General features: G+C 43.4%; 1 protein-coding gene across 2 annotated transcripts in view; it reads right to left on the reverse strand.

Annotated features, from left to right (window-relative positions):
• Window positions 1-22311, reverse strand: part of dapk1 (death-associated protein kinase 1) — a 50456-nt gene that overhangs the window by 6977 nt on the left and 21168 nt on the right. For both annotated transcript variants that reach the window (XM_056419957.1, XM_056419958.1), the window contains exons 4-21: window positions 18576-18714; window positions 17402-17531; window positions 16832-16880; window positions 16679-16705; window positions 14472-14624; window positions 13215-13260; window positions 13026-13115; window positions 12418-12510; window positions 10637-10756; window positions 10135-10233; window positions 9275-9373; window positions 6983-7081; window positions 6712-6909; window positions 5858-6055; window positions 4034-4132; window positions 2877-2954; window positions 1582-1798; window positions 85-270 (exon numbers count right to left, since the gene is read on the reverse strand). In XM_056419957.1, the coding sequence (XP_056275932.1) occupies window positions 85-270; window positions 1582-1798; window positions 2877-2954; window positions 4034-4132; window positions 5858-6055; window positions 6712-6909; window positions 6983-7081; window positions 9275-9373; window positions 10135-10233; window positions 10637-10756; window positions 12418-12510; window positions 13026-13115; window positions 13215-13260; window positions 14472-14624; window positions 16679-16705; window positions 16832-16880; window positions 17402-17531; window positions 18576-18714 (2120 nt within the window). The remainder of the gene's footprint in view (window positions 1-84; window positions 271-1581; window positions 1799-2876; window positions 2955-4033; window positions 4133-5857; window positions 6056-6711; window positions 6910-6982; window positions 7082-9274; window positions 9374-10134; window positions 10234-10636; window positions 10757-12417; window positions 12511-13025; window positions 13116-13214; window positions 13261-14471; window positions 14625-16678; window positions 16706-16831; window positions 16881-17401; window positions 17532-18575; window positions 18715-22311) is intronic.

Here is a 22311-nt window from a genome sequence, read left to right on the forward strand (position 1 = left end):
CTGCGGAGAGAATAAGAAAGAATAATATAATCTCCGATTGTTATCCCATTTGAGGCGTTGCTTGACACGACCCGGTGTTCCCACCGTTGATGTTGCCGTGCTGGATGTCGATGGCCCGGGTGGCCTGGTCGGCGGCGGCGGACAGGGCGGCGGTCACCGGAGAGAAGACCTCCAGGACGCCTTTGGTGAGGCTGGGCTCGAACATCATGCTGCGGCTACGCACGCTCACGTTCTCGCAGCCAGGGTACAGGTTGGAGATGCTCGCCGACACTGAAACGCCAGAGGAGACGGGTCCGTTAGTCATCCAGAGACAACCAGCCCCGGATGGTTCCGGGCCTTTTGTGAACCAGGAGATTGGATTAGTCACACATTCCAATGTAGATTCAACCCCATTTTATATTTAGTTTTTAAACTAAAATCTACAAAAGCGTGAAAAATTTGATTATAAAAAGATATTCAGTAAATAAATGTGTGTGTGTATATATATATTCAGTAAATAATCATATTTATTCACACTAAATGCATACATATATAAATACATATAATGATATATTTAGTAAATAGTAACAATTTATATCAATATTTTTATATATAAATGTATATATTTATGGAAATATATAATTATATATATAAACATAAAAAATAAATACATTTTATATATAAATATATTATATACAAATATATTATATACATTATATATACATATATATTATATATAAAATATATATAAATATATTATATATAAAAATATTTATATTTATTAATATTTTTTATCTGTTTCAGTGCATTAAATGTGTGCCTCAATGTCTAAACACTTACAAAATATCAACATAATATATAAATAAATAATACATATAAATAAATAAAATAACACTGAATGTTTTCATGCAATAATACGTGTGGTAAATCTCAATTGTACTTGTGTACGTCTGTTTAGAAACACTTGAATGTAATCTGTTATCTGCATCCATACTTTCAAACACACGGTGGCGCTATCCCATGACAAATAAACCACCAACAAGCAGACGTCACCTTTGGATCTCCTTCTCATTGTGAAGGACCTGAACACCTACAGCTGGTTCACTTTGGTTGCATCTTCTTTTTGGGTTTATATTGCCTCATTTGGACTGAACCAGGGCTGTAAACAAATGGTACACACATGCAATATTCCTGGCAGTGAAATGGAAGTGAAGAGGGCTTGATGAATGATATTCTGCGGTGGAATGGTGCGTGAACAACGGACTCGATGCCACAGACGGGCAAAAAGAACCCGATTTGGAGCACGTAGAAAGAGAAAGAGAGAAATTAGACTAATGGAGCTCCTCTCCGTGCTTCTCTTGTGTCACTGCAATAAAATAAAACATTTTGTGGCACTTTCTTTTTTTTGCAATTTTTTTTGAGAACAAAGGTTTTTTTATTTTAAAGCAACACATTCTAGTTTTATGTAAATTACGAGAGATTTGCTCTCAAAGCCTTTTTTGTTTGTTTGCGCAATAAAAACACAAATCTGGCCTGGAGCTCAGCTGAAAGCTTCCCCCCCCCCCCAGCCCCTCTCCTCTTCCCCCTCCTCCCGTCACCTACCGGCGGGCTTGGAGCTGACGGGCGAGTTGGGGTGGCGACTGTTGCTGGAGATGCGCGTCCTCTTCCTCCTGAAGAGGCCGCGCAGGATGCCACACTTCAGGGACTCCAGCAGGGAGCTCTTGCCGGCTCCGGAGTGGCCGAACAGCTTCAGCTTGATCCGGGGCTGGGCGCTCTGCGTCGGCCGCAGCTGCTGGATGAAGCTCAGCTTGTGTGTGTCCTGAGGAAAGAGCCAGGCCGGTGAGGTCATACTGGAGCACGCGTTGATCAACGGACTACAGATGACATCATGTGACAGGAATGCTCTTCATGTCACGGAGCCCCAAAAATCCTCCGACAGTCTATTAATAAGGGTATCGATTTATTCAGGTTTTATTTGTCATCTTATGTTATGCAATCTATGTATAACATAAGATACACTGAATGAATCCTCTTCCCCCTCCTCCTTCTATTCATGTTAATGTTAAGATCTATTATTTATTTAATATTTAATATTAATGTTAACATTTCTTATTTATTACATTTTTTTATTATTATCTTATTTTCTTTTTTTATTCATGTTTTCTTTTTTTTACTATCTGTTATGACTTATTATTTTAGATTCACTCCAAAAAAATTAAATTAAATAAAAATAAATAAAATATATATACATATATATAAAATACTATATATAATTATATATATATACATATATTTAATATATACACAATAATGTATAAATATATATATATATATACAATTTTAAAAACTTGTTTAACCGACCAACAGATGAGTCACGGATCAGAAGTGGCTTCAGAGCCTGCGAGTGGCTGCCAGGGGGATAAAAGGCACTAAGCTCCTCCCACCTGTGTCACGCGAACCCAGTCAACAAATAAAGTCTCCAATTGGAAGTGGGAGAATTACAATTAATCAACGTTCGTTTCTGTGCGAGTTTGTTCTTTTTCCCATTAATCTTTTAGTTTTTAATTAGCCCAGCATATGCAGGAGACGACAGTTTTCACAGTTTCTCCTGTCATGTGTTCATGCTCTGCACTGACGTGGAACCCAAAACTAAAATACTGACAAATGGTATTGGATTCCTTAAAAAAGAAGATAAAACCGGATCTTTTTATAATCTTTGTGTCGAGTAACAGTATAAAATAAATAAATATAAAGGAGGGTACTCAAAATCTGCCTCCTTCCCGGTGCAGACACGTCGCTCCACACCTCCGCGCCAAAAATAAACCGAGTGTGACGAGTGTTTGTGAAACAGGCTTCTGCCACACGGCGTTTCAATAAAAGGAAATAGATGTTTTTACCTTCTTAAGCTTTCCCAACAGAGAGATGATGAGTTCATGCTGCTCGCTGTGGGCCAAGTCCTCCGCCGTCTTTCCATCCTGAGGGACAAAGAAAGGGGGATGAATACGTCATTTAAGTCTGTTAACGGTTTCTAATGCACATTTCTGCATTGACTAATATCTTTGTTACTTTTTTATTCTGTTATGATGCCTGTGGACTATATAACAAATAATTAGCTGAAAGCACGTGACTCATACACATACAAAATAAAGCATTTTATGACAATATTTCATGTCGTAAAACATTATAATCAGTTTGAATGCATTTTAATGTGATTATAACTTACAGTAAGTGGCCATTGTTTGCTTTGTGTAAAGTAAAAATGTATTTTATGTTTTATTTGTTGTTCCTACACATTTATTATAATTGTTTGTGTGTTTGTACACTGCCTTTAATAACATTACACCAATTATTTCCATTTTCCAGTTATTTATACACAATCTTTTTTTAGCCAATTTCTTTTTTAGAGCAATTTTTTGTTTGATAATTTTATTTACATAAGACATTTTAAAAAGACTTTTCAGTCGATTTAGCATCTTTAATCTGTTGGATTCGAGTCGGAAAGTTTTTCTTATGCAAAAAAATCGATGCAGGAGAACCAGATTTATCATTTTCATTACCCACAATGCATTGCAATCTGTTCATTCTCAGATTCAGGTGTCTTACGCTACCGGAGAGACTTCTCACCAACTCCCGCAGTTTTGCGTATTTATTTATTTATTTTGTGGCCCTGACATGACTCAAATGACATCACTCGAGGCAAATTTATCTGAATTCCCACCGATCGCTCTGCTACGTATTTTTATAATTTCATCCTCTCAAATGCCCCCCTCACTACCAGAATGGAGCCACCAGCTTCCCGTCAGCTGACCAGCGGACGATGAATTATACATGTCAGCACATCAACCGTCATTCAATATTCAACATGCAGCGAGAGGAAGACTTCTGGCCGGAGAGACTCCCGAAAACACTTGAATTAAAGAGGATTACTTTATTTTATCTGCTCTCCAGATCAGAGTGAAATAGAAAAGCCTTAAAACACAGAGAGAGATTTATTACACCTAAGAATCCCCCCCCCCAAAGAAAAACCCAAACCCTCCTTGTGTTGACGACTTACGGCGGCAACGGCGTCGACGTTGGCTCCGGCGAGGCAGAGGTGACGGACGACCTCCAGGCTGCCGTTGTTCGCCGCCAGGTGGAGGGGAGTTCTGCCGTGCTGCACGAGGAGACACGGAGAGATGATGTAATATAATATAATATGATATAAGATAATATATAACAGGATAGAGAGCCGGCAGCATGAGGCACAGCTGGGAGGAGGGTGTCGGCCTTTAACCAGCTCCTTCAGGTTATTGGGAGACAATATTATATAAATATAGGAAGTAAGGGAGAGAAGGTTTGACCTCTCAATACAACACAACCAGGAAGGCGTCGTCGTACAAGTAGATTTTGGACCCTTAGAGAGGGAGGGATAGAGAATGAAAAACGGGGTGAGGTAGGGAGAGAGAGTGAGAGAGGGAGGTAGAGGGAGGGAGAGAGAATGAAGAACGGAGTGAGGGAGAGAGAGAGAGGAAGGTGTTTTTGTACGAGTATGTGTGGATTTTGGAGAAATGCTTTCAAATTGTTCATCTGGTCACATGACATCTATTGTTCACCTGGTCACATGACATCTATTGTTCATGTAGTCACATGACATCTATTGTTCATCTGGTCACATGACATCTATTGTTCATCTGGTCACATGACATCTATTGTTCATCTGGTCACATGACATCTATTGTTCATCTGGTCACATGACATCTATTGTTCATCTGGTCACATGACATCTATTGTTCATGTAGTCACATGACATCTATTGTTCATCTGGTCACATGACATCTATTGTTCATCTGGTCACATGACATCTATTGTTCACCTGGTCACATGACATCTATTGTTCATCTGGTCACATGACATCTATTGTTCATCTGGTCACATGACATCTATTGTTCATCTGGTCACATGACATCTATTGTTCATCTGGTCACATGACATCTATTGTTCATCTGGTCACATGACATCTATTGTTCATCTGGTCACATGACATCTATTGTTCATCTGGTCACATGACATCTATTGTTCATCTGGTCACATGACATCTATTGTTCATCTGGTCACATGACATCTATTGTTCACCTGGTCACATGACATCTATTGTTCATCTGGTCACATGACATCTATTGTTCATCTGGTCACATGACATCTATTGTTCATCTGGTCACATGACATCTATTGTTCACCTGGTCACATGACATATATTGTTCACCTGGTCACATGACATCTATTGTTCATCTGGTCACATGACATCTATTGTTCATCTGGTCACATGACATCTATTGTTCATGTAGTCACATGACATCTATTGTTCATCTGGTCACATGACATCTATTGTATTCAGACATGACATCTATTGTTCACCTGGTCACATGACATCTATTGTTCATCTGGTCACATGACATCTATTGTTCATCTGGTCACATGACATCTATTGTTCATGTAGTCACATGACATATATTGTTCATCTGGTCACATGACATCTATTGTTCATCTAGTCACATGACATCTATTGTTCACCTGGTCACATGACATCTATTGTTCATCTAGTCACATGACATCTATTGTTCATCTGGTCACATGACATCTATTGTTCATCTGGTCACATGACATCTATTGTTCATCTGGTCACATGACATCTATTGTTCATCTGGTCACATGACATCTATTGTTCACCTGGTCACATGACATCTCTTGTTCATCTGGTCACATGACATCTATTGTTCATCTGGTCACATGACATATATTGTTCATCTGGTCACATGACATCTAAAGCGTGAATCCAGAGTTCAACCAGAGACCACTAGAGCCCCTCCTCTGTTTCTGTAATGGTCCGGTCCGTCCTCACCTTGTTGGGGAGGTTGAGGTCGGCCTTCGCGCTGCAGATCGCTGTGACGACGGGGAGGTTTCCGTCCTTGCAGGCGATGTGCAGCGGCGTGTTGCCGTGGCGATCCTGCTGGTCCATGTGGCAGCGGTGTCTGAGGAGGCAGCGGACCACCTCCACCTGACACCTCCGCACGGCCAGGTGCAGCGCGGTGTGGCCGTCCTGAGGTGGGGGGAGAGAGAGATAGTGAGTAGGTGGGTGGGAGTGAGAGGGAGAGAGAGAGTGAGAGGGGGGAGAGAGTGAGTGAAAGGTAAGTGTGAGAGAGAGTGGGCGAGTGAGTGAGAGGGAGATAGTGAGAAAGAGAGTGAGAGCGGGGAGGAAGAGAGTGAGTGAGTAAAAGGTGAGAGTGAGAGAGAGGGAAAGAGAGTGAGTGAGAGGGATTGAGTGAGAGAGTGTGAGTCTGTGAGAGAGAAAAAGGGTGAGTTCTTCTTCTGTGGTGGTTTTTCCTGCTTCAACATCCCGGTTACCAGGATAAGTTGAACTCTCCCGGTTCAGTCGTGACTAACAAGGTGTTCAGATTTTTTTTTTGTCCCACGCGGAGCAGGACAGTCGGACTCTTAAGAAATCGACCTGCCAGCTCTCGACTTCACCGGATGCCGGTCAGAGAGGATGCTTGACGCCCTCAGGACGTGTGAGAGAGTGAGTTCATAATAACAATAATTATCCATATGAATTGTATATGTTTGTGTTGATGCTTTGGCAATACTGTTGTTGCAACGTTCTTGCCAACAAAGCCAATTGAATTGATTTGAGAGTGAGAGAAGAATGGAGTGAGAGGAGAGGAGAGTGCTCCACCCGTAGAGCTCTGGCCCTCTCACCTTGTCGGCCGCCTCCATGTCGGCGCCGTGCTCCACCAGACACTCCACGATGTCCACGAAGCCGCGGGCCGAGGCTGTGAGCAGCGCACTCTCCCCCTCGCGGTTCTTGGCGTCGGTGTGGCAACCGGCCTGGCACAGCGCCAGGGCCACGGGAGAGTACCCGTGCCACGCGGCGCAGTGCAGCGGGGTCTCCTGCTCCTGGGGGGGAAAGCAAAAACATGTAAACAACAACAACAACCCTGTGTGTGTGTGTGTGTGTGTGTGTACTCACCCTGTCTGCCAGGTCTGGGTTGGCTCTGATGCTGCACAGGTAGCTCACCACGTCCACGTTGCCGTAGCGAGCCGCCACGTGAAGAGCCGTCTCCCCGGACTGGAGGACACGGACACACACACACACACACACACAAGGGTCAGTTCTTCTTCTGTGGTGGATTTTTTACATTTTCTTCCCGCTTCAACATCCTGGTTACAAACAACGTCTTGAAGCGGAGACGATGCTCTCCCAGTTCAGGGGGTGGGAGAGAGTGGGTTAGTGAGAGAGAGAGTGAGAGTGGGAGAGAGAGTGAGTGAGAGAGGGAGAATGTGAGAGTAAGTGAGTGAGTGAAAGAGAGTGGGAAAGAGGGAGAGAGAGTGAGTGAGAGGGATTGAGTGAGAGAGTGTGAGTCTGTGAGAGAGAAAAAGGGTGAGTTCTTCTTCTGTGGTGGTTTTTCCTGCTTCAACATCCCGGTTACCAGGATAAGTTGAACTCTCCCGGTTCAGTCGTGACTAACAAGGCGTTCAGATTTTTGTTGTTGTCTCACGCAGAGCAGGACAGTCGGACTCTTAAAGGGTACCTGTAGTGCAAAACAACAACGTGCTACATCCATTCGGCGCATCAAATAAATCATATTTACCCCGCCGCTATTGTCAACAAGTCACGCATAGCCCGAGGATTTACATTTCTTTGTCAACATTCCGAGTCCGTGGGCGCTGCCATTTTGCTAGTTATTTACTCCAGCTCAAAGCTAACTATGACGTAGAGTCGTTGAAAGGAATTCAGCCCATCCGGAGCCACTTCTACACGCGTTGCTTCTTGGGATAGATCGGTGGCCTCAAGAATTACACAATCTATATCAGGGGTGCTCAATACGTCGATCGCGGCGACCTGCCAGTCGATCGCGGCGTAGTATTGGTAGATCGCATGACATTAAAAAAAATTGGGCCGCCCCCCTGTCACTTTCTCTATAGCGCCACATTACAGCAGAAGCACGTCATTTCTGTCTCTACGTGTTGCGTTGACAGTCCTCTGCCCGCCGTCTCGTGTGCCGCGGAGCTCCCGACACCCGGTTTGCGCGCATCGGGACGGACGGAGCAAAGAAAAAGTCACTAGCACCCCCGAACATGTCGGCCGAACATTGCATCAATGAAAGACATCTCCAGCGCTGGCTTATGCGCGATGTAGCTATCAAGCTCACTCTTTTGTGTGAAGCAGATGAGGTCTAATGACACTATATCATCGGACATAAGTTCGTGCTCTTTACAACAAATGCACTCTGTCTGTTTTTTGTGGCACATTTCCCACAACTGCACCAAACGTCCGCCGACTTGCGTGCACGGCCCGCACGGTGAAGCATCTGGACCGCGGTCCTTCGGCATCAACTTCATCTGAATCATCGCTATCATCGCTGTCACAATTCACTAAATGGGGATAGTCTGCTTTTAAAGGTTCAAACAAGTATCCAGTTGCTGAATCAGACAATCTTTCATCGTCCATATTCTCAATCTCTCAGCATTTGTTTGCGAGCGCTCGACGTTGTTTACATTGGTATCTGAACACATCCGCTGTGGCTGGCTGTCGATCTCTCAACGATTTGACGTCACACCACCCGCGACATATTCAAGCTCCAGTGCAATGTCGCATGTCGGAGTTGAGGACTTTGAACAGCCTAAACTACGTATTGTTATTGAATACTGGACCGTCAGTGCATGAATAACCTTTAGAAACACATTATCTTTTGATCTGGCTACATATTGTTTTGCACTACAGGTACCCTTTAAGAAATCGACCTGCCAGCTTTCGACTTCACCGGATGCCGGTCAGAGGGGATGCTTGACGCCCTCAGGACGCCTCTCACGGGTCTGATTGTGATTCAGCTCATTAAGAAATGTTTTCCTCAAAGTTATCAAGTCAGAAAGAGAGAAGAGACTTTGAAGATCCTGGAGAAGAGGATTGGAGAAAAAATAAAACGCTTTTGGGATTTCGCCTGACAGCATTAAAATACAACATGTGTTATTCTGAAAAGGGATTATTAGTTTATTTAAATGTCAGAAAGGTTTCGTGTATTTCTGGAGTAATTGTTACGCAAACGTGTGGTTTGTCAAATTAACCGAAACCTGCATTTATGTCATAAATCACAAAATCACACACACACACACACACACACACAGAGACACACATACACACACACTTTGAGAAAAAAATAATCAAAGCGATGTGAGGTTGATGTGTAGGAGTGTGTGAGTAATTGCCGATAAATAACGCGGCGTGACGTGTAGTCGTAAGTGTGTGCGTGTGTGTATTCACCTTATCTTGGACATCCAGAGGGCATTTCTTTTCATGGAGGAATGTGAGGGTCCCCACGTGGCCGTGTCTTGCTGCGTAGTAGATGGCGTTGGCTCCGCTCTGAAGGGTTTTTATTTTTTTCAAGAAGAAGAAGAAGATAAATTCCAGGATTTATCCCTGACCTTTACCGACCTTCACCAGAGAAACATTTTATTTTGAGGATCCAAACATCCAAATCATCCTCTTGGTTTACATGGGCTGTGTCTACTCCCGGACACTTTACGAAGTGCACTGCAATACAGTGCACTGACATCTGTAGTGCACTGCGTCTGATAAGGCTGAATCAAATGGAACACTTACGTTAACCACTTGGCGGAAGTGACGGACGCAAATCTGTTCACGGCACACGCGAAATTAAGCCGGGAGTGACGTACGCAAATCTGCTTGCGATACCCGCGAAACTTAAACTGACAAAATGAATGCACTTCTTGCCCTCTTTGTGTCCCTTGTTTACCCCTTTCTCCACCCCATGTGGAAACTGCGATACCTCCACAACCGCGGCAGGAGTCTCCGTGGTCGACCGCTTGTGCTACCGTAGCCATCTCGTCCGCCATTGTTTTAGAAATAAAATGAAAAGCTGGCGAAAGGGCTCCTCCTCTTCCGCTACGTCGCCAAGATGGCGGCCGTTTAGGGCCAGTAGTGTCCTTCGTTTGACACTGCATCTTTTGCCCGTTTGCAGTGCGCCATCCGGGTACTTTCAGTGCACTGAATTCTGCTGGTTTTGTCAGTGTGGCGCCCGAAGCACTGAAAGTCAGTGCTCAAGTGTCCGGTAGTAGACACAGCAATTGACTTTAACTGGCGGCCATTAAAACCCCGCTCACCTTGTCGTGGGCCTGGATCTCGGCGCCTTTCCTCATCAGCACCTCGATGATCTGAACGTTTCCGCAGCCAGCCGCGATCAGCAGGGGAGGAGTCCCGTGCTGCAACACACACATATACATATGGTCATTTGCAGTGTTCAGTGACCCCAAAATCGGGACCAATTGGACTCCACGAGATCTCAAAAGGTTCCGGAGTGGGTTTAATGACTTCGAGGTTCCCCCATCGCCCAGCGGCCGCCATCGAACATCAGACAGATTATAGATCCCTCTTCTCTTATGAAAGGTACGCAACTACTACAACCTCAGCTCCCATTCAGCAATGCTCTTTTCTTTCTGTTAACATATGTAAAATATAAAGGGACATTAAATGGACCATAAAAGGACCATGAAGGGACCATGAAGGGACTATAAAAGGAACATGAAGAGACCATGAAGGGACCATGAAGGGAACATACAGTGACCATGAAGGGACCCTAAGTGCCCCCTGTGTCCTCGCCATCACCTTGTTGGGCTGGTTGACATCGTAGCTGTTCAGGGAGCCGAGCAGATGCTGCAGGCCGGGCACGTTGTCGTCATTGATGGCATGGATGATGGCCTTCATCACGAAGGAGTCTTCCTCATCCTGGACAGGAGAGAGAGAGACAAGTTTACCACACGGGGCGATCGAAAACCCAGAGGATGTTAATCCCGTGAATTATTTCTGTGACCCCCCCCCCCTCCCCCTTAAGTCTCCCTTTCATCTTTCTCAGAAACAAAAAAACAGGCTTTTCTTTTGCAGCTGCAAAAATATATATTTAATAAATCAAGCTTTTATTATTTATAATAATGTGACCCGATGACCTTCAGACAGAAATCAGCCGTGACGCTCGGCTGCACAAAGAGAGGAGGAGGAGGAGGAGGAATGTAATTCATGACGCAGGTTGGTTTATACCACTCTACCCTTTTCATCCTCCTCTTTGATGAGTAATTAGGGTTCCCACTGCCTGAAACATCATGGTCCAGGTCTTATCCAGGACCCATTTAGCTGCTACCCACTCATAGGTGTTATAACTATCTCTCAAGGGCGTAGAAATTATGACAAAGAAGAATATAATAATAAAAATGAATAATAACTCATCATGTGGCCCTTTCAGGTGGCAATGTGATCTGTTTTTAAACGGGAGCTCTGATGGACTAAGAGTTTATTCTTAGTTTAAGACTTTTTTTAAATTATAAACTAATAATTAAAAAAAAGTGTAAATTATTTTATTATAATAAAAATGACAAAACGTGACAGAAAAAAAACTTTTCAAAAGAATTTAAAAGTGACGTCCGTTTACATCAAATTAAAAAAGTGTCAACATTTGTGTGAAATTGTCTTAATTGAATCCTCAAAGTCCAGGTGGATTTAAAAAAAAGAGAAATTCTCATATGAAGAAAAATATTAGTTTAAATTAATAATATGAGGTGGCATATGGATGTGAATGAATGTTGGTGGTGGTCGGAGGGGCCGTAGGCGCTGATTGGCTGCCACGCTTCCGTCAGTCTGCCCCAGGGCAGCTGTGGCTACTGATGTAGCTTACCACCACCGGGATGACTGTGTGTGTATGACTACTGGACTCTGTAAAGCGACTTCGGGTGCCTTGAGAAGCGCTATATAAAATAAATGATTATTATTATTATTATTATTATAAACATCCTTAAATCAATAAGTAATGCACTCATTAGTCGCAGGCTCACTTCCAACACAAACAATTCCTTGTATGCAGCTCCGTTTGTGCCCAGCAGGGGGCGCTGAGCTCTACCTGCCAGCTCACCTGTGAAACCAGGAAGTGGCTGGGTGTAAATGATTAAGCCTCTTGCTCAGGCTGTTTACATATCCGCGTACACACACACACACACACACACACACACATATGGACTCTCACTGTGTGCTCTAACAGACCGGGCCGCCTCACATTCCTGTGAGCTCACGCTGGTTTTCAAAAAGGTCACACACAGTGAAATTCCAACAATTGCCCCATCACCTGACCCGTGGCTCTGGTGGGACACGAGGAATAGATCCATTACAGAAGTACCAGAGCTTTGTCAGAGTCCTGATGAGAACATGCGCTTCACTAAAACCACTCTGAAATGCATTAAGCTGCTTAAGATAACTTATCTTAACTTATTTTAACTTATCTTATCTTAACATATCTTCATGTATCTCTTGCTGTGGATGTTTTACTCAAACCCAAATCCACTTGACTCTGCTGGGAGTGTTTCGTGTTCACAGCGGAGGAATCACACGCCCGGGTCTCTCACCAACGTGTCGTTGCTCTGCGCCACACTGATGTTGCTCCTGGACAGGAAGGAGCGGGACAGCCGGTTGCATAAGGAGATCAGTCGCACGGATTGCTGGGTGGGGGGAAGAGAAGAGGAGAGTTGATGAACGAGAAGAAGTAGAATAAGTTCATTCGAGTCTCGTTCAGGGGACCGTGAAGGGAGCATGACGGGAGCATGAAGGGAGCATGAAAGCACCATAAAGGGAGCATGACGGGACAATGAAGGCACCATAAAGAGACCATAAAGGCACCATGAAGGGACCATAAAGGGACAATGAAGGCACCATAAAGGGACCATGAAGGCACCATGAGAAGTTGAGCTGAGGAATCTTTTGTCTCTTGATTGAAAGCCAAACACATCACGTAAACACATTTAAGTGTGTGTGTGTGTGTGTGTGTGTGTGTGTGGTGTATAGATTCCTCTATAATAAAAAGCTGTTGGTACATCTATTAAAACATATGGATGCTCTGTGTTTGCGGTCCTCTGGCCTTCAAAACAAAACGACTCTTACTTCTGGATTTAGTTTCCTCTGAATCAAAACACAGTGTGTCTAAAGAAAAAGGAAATAAAGCAAACTTAAAACATACTTTCCACTTCCTGCGAGCCGCAAACTTCTTAAACTTCTCCATGTTGACGGCCGACTCCTTCCTGCTCAGCGCTTGTTGGGTGTCTTTTGGCTGATTTCACAAACACAGCAAATTTATTCATAGAAAGAATATCAAAATATGTATTATTTATTTATTGTTTATTTATTTATTATTTATCTAGAGTCCAACCTTGATCCAGGGGTGCAGGAGGCTGTCCTGGATGGTCATCCTCTTCCTGGGGACAGAAACACACATTTGTTGAGTGTTTTCCTCATGTACTTTGTATTTATAGCATTTTCACGCTCAAAGAAATTATCGTTTTTTTTGTTCAAGAAACTATTAAAAGTAATGGCAATTAAAAAAAGGCATATTTTGCATTTATTTGTATTTATATTTAATTTATTATTTTATTTTTTATTATGTATTTTTATTCATGTTTTATTCATTTAAATATTATTATATTTTTCTATTTATGTTTAATTTATTATTTATTTTAATATGATTATTTATTTTAATATAATTTGTATTTATGTTTTATTAATTATAAATTTAATTATATTTTTTATTTATGTTTTATTTAATTAAATATTAGAATTTATTTTATTATATAAATTTCAATTATTTTTATTTATTTAAATATTTATTCTATTATTTATTTATTATTTTATCATTTTTATTGAAGGTAGAAAATAAATCCAATCTCTTTCACAGGTGGCAATTTTGCATTAATAAAAAAAGCAGAGAAATAAATAAAGCCTCAATAATTATAGGAGTTGTATTAAAAGTCGATGATGATTATGTTAGTTTGTCCAATTACTTTTGGTCCATTTAAAGGAGGGTCCACATCTAAAATGTGTTGTAATTCCTACACGTTCACCGGATGTGGATGTAAAATTAAAGCTGAAAGTCTGCTCTTAAAGTATATCTTGATTGTTTCATTCAAAATCCATTGTGGTGGTCTACAGAGCCAAAATTATGAAAATGGTGTCAATGTCCAAATATTTATGGACCCGACTGTATATGTATATATAGACCTTAACTGACAGCTTTAGTCGGAGAAGACGTTTCAAAACATATAAGTGTATATATATATATACACACACACACACAAATAAATATAAATATGTATATAAATATATATAAATTAATATGTATATATACAAATAAATATATATATATATAATATATATATACATTAAAAAAGATATCAATAAATATAAATATATATTTCTATATATATAAATATATATACAGAAATATTTCTATATATATAAATGAATAAATACAAATAAATATTAATTAATAAATTATAATAAAATATAAATATATATAAATAATGCAGCATTATAAAGCTAAGAGCTGCTCTATTTCTCATAGTTGAAACTTAGATGTATTTGGAAAGATGACAATAGAGAAACACACACAAACACACACACACACACTCACTTGGGGTCCTTGACGAGGAGCCTGGTGATGAAGTCTTTGGCCAGCGCGCTGGTGCTGCTGAAGAACTCCTCGTCGAAGGCGTAGTCCACGGCCGACACATTGGCTAGAGTCTCCTGCTTGTTGTCGCCCAGGAAGGGAGACGCGCCGCTCAGGCTGCACAACAACAACAAAAACAAGGTTAGTGGGCAGACACGCCCACTGTTGTTGTCCTCCAACAGAGACGACAATACGTTCATTGTGATGGATTTATTTTTGCTTTGATCCACTCAGATCTAAATATGCTTTAACATCTATCTGACAACTGAGAGTCTCCTGACAGCTGATTGGCTGACGCCCTCCAAACTGAAAGTAAGAGAGTTCTACTGGTCGGTGTGTGTGTGGAGCAGACGGTGACTTATTCATCAAGACCTGATACACCTGAAGGATAATGTTAGTCAAACAGAAGCTGAGCTCAGAGGGGAGGAGAGGGGTGAGGAGGAGAGGAGAGGACGAGGAGAGGGGTGAGGAGGAGAGGAGAGGACGAGGAGAGGTGGCCTGTTTTAATGGACACACAAACACGCAACACACACAGCAACAAACGCACTGCAAGACACACACACTGCAACACACACACACACACTGCTACAGACACACTGTAACACGCACACACGCACGCGCATGCACACACACACACACTGCAACACAGACACACACGGCAAAAACGCACTTCAACACACACACACCTGAAACCTCTCAAGCTCGTCAGCACCAGCCGCTAATGAAGGCGCCAGCTGGGACGGACGTGGAGGCGGAGCCAGAGAGCAAGACCCCAAACACAGCTGCCCACCGGGCTGTGTATTGATCTGTGTATTGATCTGTGTATTGATCTCTATGTATTGATCGCTGTGTGGAGGTGACAGGGATCATGAATTGAAATGACAGTATATAATAAAAACATAAATATGTATTTTTGCGGCCTAGTTGACAGGATAAGCGATTGGGGTATTTTGCGTGCAGCCGTCTGATTCAGCGAAATTATTTTTTAGGCGTCATCTCAGACGTTATGTCAAACTCTTTATTAAATTAAATAAAAAATATAAAAAAGGAAACCATCGTATAATTTATCCTCTGAGTTCCCAAATGGAGCTTTTTATTACCTCCTATAGCAGTCACACAAAACAACTCCCATTATGGTTTTGGAAACTCTTCCAAAAAATCCCCCCCAAATGGTTTATTTCTCCCCCCCCCCCTCTCTCTCCCTCCCCCTCTCACTCCCCCCTCTTCCCCCAACAAGAGATGAGCATCACTGTACGGGCGTCTCACTCGGCGGTGATCAAAGGGAACGATCTATTTTCAACCTGCAGAGCTGTGACACACGTGTGGGAGGCCACCGAGACGCTGTGTGTGTGTGTTGCAGTGTGTGTGTGTTGCAGTGTGTGTTACAGTGTGTGTGTGTGTCTGCAGTGTGCATGCGTGTTCATGCAACGGAGAAACACGATGCATCGTTTTTTAACACCACCTCCGTGCTCCCTCTGCACATCAAAGATATGATGTAACGTAACGGCGAGGTGACGCTTCGCCCGTCACTCGCTCCGTTTTTCACCACACCGAATATTCTGGTGAACACGTTCGTGTGGGCAACAAGCTGCCGGGGGCGTGCACGGCCTCGTGCACTCGCTTCTCTATCTCTCACGGGAGGAACCTTACGATAGGCGACATGTTGTGAAAAGTACTTTTAAAAAAAAGAATAATTTAAATATTTTTAACGGGAAATAAATAATAAAAACAAAACCGTACCAAGTTCATCTGTATTAGGATCTCAATATACACGCAACGTCACAAATTTACTAAATCATTTAGCATATTATTATATTACCGGATTATAGTTATTGATGCATTAATATGTCCCTTTAATCTAAAAATATATTAAATAAAAGAATATGTGCTTATTTAATGTCCACCACTGACGGCTATAAATGTGGTTAATCTATAAATGTGGTTAATGTATAAATATGTTTAATCTATAAATATGGTTAATCAATACGATTGAAAATCTACAAAGAGTGGAAAACAATAATCTCATGAAATGAAAATAAAAAAAGGTCAAAGAGGCCGGCGACTGTTTGGAGCGAGACGACGCCTCACTCAGAGAAAACGTGGGAACCCTGCTGCGACGCAACAATTTGTACGCGTCTCACACGGCACGGGCGACGACTCGAGGTACTTACAGGATGTAGGTTATCACGCCGACACTCCTGAGAGAGAGAGAGAGAGAGAGAGAGAGACATTAGCAGTGCACACCATTGACCGAGCAGCAGATGTTTTACCGGCCGGTGTGTGTGTGTACACAGCTCTGATTGTCGAGAGCTTTGTTCACTCACCACATGTCTGCCTCCAGGCCCAAAGGTTCATAGTTGACTACTTCTGGAGCTGTGAGACACACACACACACCCCAACACACACACACACACACACACACAGACACACAGACACACCGCCTTCAGTTCTAATTAAATTCAAACAGTTTTGATGTGAAACGAGAGCGGATGCAGCCCCTCGCCCCTTTTCATCTGCCCCTCCCTGTGAGTTGATATTAAACAGATGATGGCATCATTGTTATTCTTGATCTTCTATTCAGGGGATAATCCTGCATCAGTTTCCCTCCTTTTGGGGGCTTTGGGGATTTTAAACTGGGTCTAATGTTTCCACTGATTCTCTTTGATCTTTGCTGGAGTTATAAAGAAAACCTTTATCAATTATTCTGAAGGATTTCTGGAAATTTTTGGGACTGGAGGTGAGATGGGAGCGTTGGCCGGTGTCCAGGACCAGAAAAAAAGGGGTCGGTGAGAAGAGAGATGGACCGAGCCATTAGTGTGTGTGTGTGTGTGTGTGTGTGTGTGTGTGTGTGTGTGTGTGTGTGCGTGTGTATGTGTTTGTGTGCGTGGACTGACCGACAAATTCTGGAGTTCCAAAAATGTTTTTAAAATCGTTGCCAAAATCCATCTTGTGGGCGAGGCCGAAGTCGATGAGCTTGATGCGCGGGTGAGGCGCCGAGCGGTTCAGCAGCATGATGTTCTCTGGCTGGTGGTGGTGGGGGGGGGGGGGAGAGCGAGTGGGAGAGAGAGAAAACAGTCAGATGTATACACGTTTAAAAGATAACACTTGTTATATGAACCGTGCACCGTGACTTCAACGCTCAGAGGAATCAAATGAAAAACTGAAAGCGTGTTGACGTCGTCGTGACAACACGGCAGCAGACTCTCGAGGGAAGTGAGAGACGAGGAAGGACAGAGACCACGAACTCAGAGCGGCCGGGCACGTCATCCTCGTCACGCTTAAACACTTCTCTACTTAAGGAACATTCTATACGCGTCTCTTTTACTTGTACCGTCGCTCACGTTGAACAGTCCCACCGATCAGATCAATAAGTTGATTGATCGTCTCTGGACACGACGACTCCTCAAACCGACGTCTCTATCGGAGACAGTTTATTACAATAAATAAATAAAATAAATTAATGCTGTGGCCGGCCCAGAGGTCGAATGTTCCGAACTCGGCGCTGGAGGATCAGGTTCTCCTGATGGCGCCGAGTGGACAACCGATCAATGGAGTTATTGATCGGTTGTCCACAACAATATAGTGATGTCACATGGCTGACTGTAAGATGCTTGATAAGCAGTGTAGAGGCAATATGACATCACAGTGTCGGTTTCGTGTATTTCTGGAGTAATTGTTACGCAACGTGTGGTTTGTCTTTAAACGAAACCTGCATTTATGTCATAAATCTCACACACATCACACACACACAAACACACACGACTCCCACATACACACACACAAGCAAGTCACACACACACCTCACACACACGACTCCCACATACACACACACACACACACACAAGGAAGTCACACACACACCGACACAAAAATCAAACACACACCCGTCACACAAACAAGTCACACACACACACACACACACAAAGCTCACACACAAGTCACATACAGACCCAGGTCACAGACAAGTCACATACAGACACACACACAGGCTGACGACATGAATGGATGATGACGATAACGCTGATGATAATGAAGAAGATGAAGATGACTATGTGTTTCAGGTCGTACCTTCAGGTCGAAGTGGGCGATCTGTTTGGCGTGCAGGTAGAAGACGCCGTCCAGGATCTGCTTGAGGAACTGCGTGGCCTCCTCCTCGCTGAGCGACTCCTTCTCGGCCAGGAAGTCAAAGAGCTCGCCGCCGGCCACGCTGGACGAGGAGGGGAGACGGGGGGGATTAATAATTCAGACGTGAGCTCTCAGATCAGAGCTACAAATCCAGGTTTATCAGAGCTGAGCTGATGTAATCTGATCGTCCAGATTCACGTGTAACCACCGGTAAACTTCTTAAACCTCCATTAAAACCACAACAGGACAACTGACTGAGAGGAAGGGCGAAGGAGAGAGATGAGGAGAGAGGAAAGGTGAAGGAGAGAGATAAGGAGAGAGGAAGGGTGAAGGAGAGATGAGGAGAGAGGAAGGGTGAAGGAGAGAGACGAGGAGAGAGGAAGGGTGAAGGAGGGAGATGAGAGAGGAAGGGTGAAGGAGAGAGATGAGAGAGGAAGGGTGAAGGAGAGAGCGAGGAGAGGAAGGGTGAAGGAGAGAGACGAGAGAGAGGAAGGGTGAAGGAGAGACGAGGAGAGAGGAAGGGTGAAGGAGGGAGATGAGAGAGGAAGGGTGAAGGAGAGAGACGAGGAGAGAGGTAGGGTGAAGGAGAGATGAGAGAGGAAGGGTGAAGGAGAGAGAGAGAGAGAGGTAGGGTGAAGGAGAGAGAGAGAGAGGAAGGGTGAAGGAGGAGATGAGAGAGGAAGGGTTAAGGAGAGAGGAGGAGAGAGGAAGGGTGAAGGAGGAGATGAGAGAGGAAGGGTGAAGGAGAGAGATGAGGAGAGAGGTAGGGTGAAGGAGAGAGACGAGGAGAGAGGAAGGGTGAAGGAGGGAGATGAGAGGGGAAGGGTGAAGGAGAGAGATGAGGAGAGAGGTAGGGTGAAGGAGAGAGACGAGGAGAGGAAGGGTGAAGGAGAGAGACGAGGAGAGAGGTAGGGTGAAGGAGGGAGATGAGAGAGGAAGGGTGAAGGAGGGAGATGAGAGAGGAAGGGTGAAGGAGAGAGACGAGGAGAGAGGAAGGGTGAAGGAGGGAGATGAGAGAGGAAGGGTGAAGGAGAGAGATGAGGAGAGAGGTAGGGTGAAGGAGAGAGACGAGGAGAGAGGAAGGGTGAAGGAGGGAGATGAGAGAGGAGAGAGGAAGGAGGGAGATGAGAGAGGAAGGGTGAAGGAGAGAGATGAGGAGAGAGGAAGGGTTAAGGAGAGAGACGAGGAGAGAGGAAGGGTGAAGGAGAGAGGTAGGGTGAAGGAGAGAGACGAGGAGAGAGGTAGGGTGAAGGAGAGAGACGAGGAGAGAGGAAGGGTGAAGGAGAGAGACGAGGAGAGAGGAAGGGTGAAGGAGAGAGACGAGGAGAGAGGAAAGGTGAAGGAGAGAGATAAGGAGAGGAAGGGTGTAGGAGAGAGATGAGGAGAGAGGAAGGGTGAAGGAGAGAGATAAGGAGAGAGGAAGGGTGAAGGAGAGAGATGAGGAGAGAGGAAGGGTGAAGGAGAGAGACAAGGAGAGAGGAAGGGTTAAGGAGAGAGACGAGGAGAGAGGAAGGGTGAAGGAGAGAGATGAGGAGAGAGGTAGGGTGAAGGAGAGAGACGAGGAGAGAGGAAGGGTGAAGGAGAGAGACGAGGAGAGAGGAAAGGTGAAGGAGAGAGATAAGGAGAGAGGAAGGGTGAAGGAGAGAGATGAGGAGAGAGGAAGGGTGAAGGAGAGAGACAAGGAGAGAGGAAGGGTTAAGGAGAGAGACGAGGAGAGAGGAAGGGTGAAGGAGAGAGATGAGGAGAGAGGTAGGGTGAAGGAGAGAGACGAGGAGAGAGGAAGGGTGAAGGAGAGAGACGAGGAGAGAGGAAGGGTGAAGGAGGGAGATGAGAGGGGAAGGGTGAAGGAGAGAGACGAGGAGAGAGGAAGGGTGAAGGAGAGGAATTAAGAGAAAAATATGTAATTACACGTTGCTGTTAAAAGAGAAACTAACAACAAATTATAACCTCAAATGTTTCTGCAGGAATATAAAACTACAGAGACTCCTCCTCCAACAGTGTGTTCAGGGTGACAGAAGCTTCCTGCCTAAACAAGCCTCCGCTGTCACGGCTGTATATTTACCCAGGATACAACAGGGGAGGACAAAAGTGACACCACACGGATCTGAATATTTTGTTATCATCCAGCATGCAACTTGTTGGTCAACCTGCTGCATGATGTCGCCCGACCTGCTCTGGATGCTGATTCCGTGGTTTCAAATAATTCATCGTCTCCTCCCCCCTCCTCAAATATGATTATTTACTGAATATATATATATATATTATATTTATATATAAAATATATTTATATATTTTGTATGCTTATATATAATTCTATATTTATATAAATACTAGGGCTGTCAATCGATTTAAAAAAATTAACTAATTAATCGCACATTTTGAAATTCATTAATCGCGATTAAAAGTTATTTTTCTTCTTTTTAAAGACAAAACTTCACACAGAGCTGTGTTTTCAAAGAGGCTCCTACCTATACAGTGCCAGCGAGGTATTTAATATTGTGGATGATAAATTGTTTCTTCAGTGAAACATCCAGATTAGTAAAAAAAAAGAAGTATATTGAGACCCCATTGGTCCTGTCATCTTTAACATTGAACAGCAGCAGAACCAGTGGCCTTGATAACTGACTGACATTCACATATGTCCTGTTCACCCTCTGGAGGCTGGGCTCATGTTCTCCATTTTACAAAAAAATGTAAATTCACCTTTTAAAGGCGTTTGCATATGTTATACATCAAACATTCCAGAACAATCTCAGCTCTGTAATAAGGCTCATTGTCCTCGCGCCGTGTTCTCTGGTTCTCTGACTGACAGGTTGCTAATGAGCCTCACCTGTGTGGTGGGAGGTCCTTTGTGATTTACTGAGTGTTCATTGGTTGTTTTTTTCGCAAAATGTTGACAGACAAACGGATTGACCAATCATGGTGAAGGTTTCGTGTGACGAGTTCTTTCCGCGCTGCGTCACCCGACACGTCGCCCCTCCGGTCCTCTGTGTATCAGAGGGGGAGACGGGAGGAAGGAGGAGCAGGAGGAAACCCGACTGATTCATCCACGAGTTTAAACTGATTTCTGCTCCTTATTTTCGCGGCGAAATAATTGTTTTAAAAACGGAAACAGTGTCAAACCGTACTGCCGCGGTTTGACACTCAGAGGAGTGTAAAAACTTCAACGAACACCGGAAGTAAACAAAGTTGCGTTAAAATATTTTTGTGCGTTACCGCGGCCAAATTAAACGCATAGATTAACGCGTTAACGTTGACAGCCCTAATAAATACATATAAATATGATTATTTACTGAATAAATATATATATATATATATACACTACCGTTCAAAAGTTTGGGGTCAGTTAGAAATGTCTTTATTTTTCAAAGAAAAGCACTGTTTTTTCAATAAAGATAACATTAATCAAAAATACACACTATACATTGTTAATGTGGTAAATGGCTATTCTAGGTGGAAATGTCTGGTTTCTAATGAAATATCTCCATAGGTGTATAGAGGCCCATTTCCATCAACTATCACTCCAGTGTTCTAATGGTACATTGTGTTTGCTAATCGCCTTAGAAGACTAATATCTGATTAGAAAACCCTTGTGCAATTATGTTAGCACAGCTGAAAACAGTTATGCTGGTGATATAAGCTATACAACTGGCCTTCCTTTGAGCTTGAAGTTTGAAGA

Source organism: Pseudoliparis swirei, chromosome 7 (assembly GCF_029220125.1).
Source record: "Pseudoliparis swirei isolate HS2019 ecotype Mariana Trench chromosome 7, NWPU_hadal_v1, whole genome shotgun sequence".
Lineage (NCBI taxonomy): Eukaryota > Metazoa > Chordata > Actinopteri > Perciformes > Liparidae > Pseudoliparis > Pseudoliparis swirei.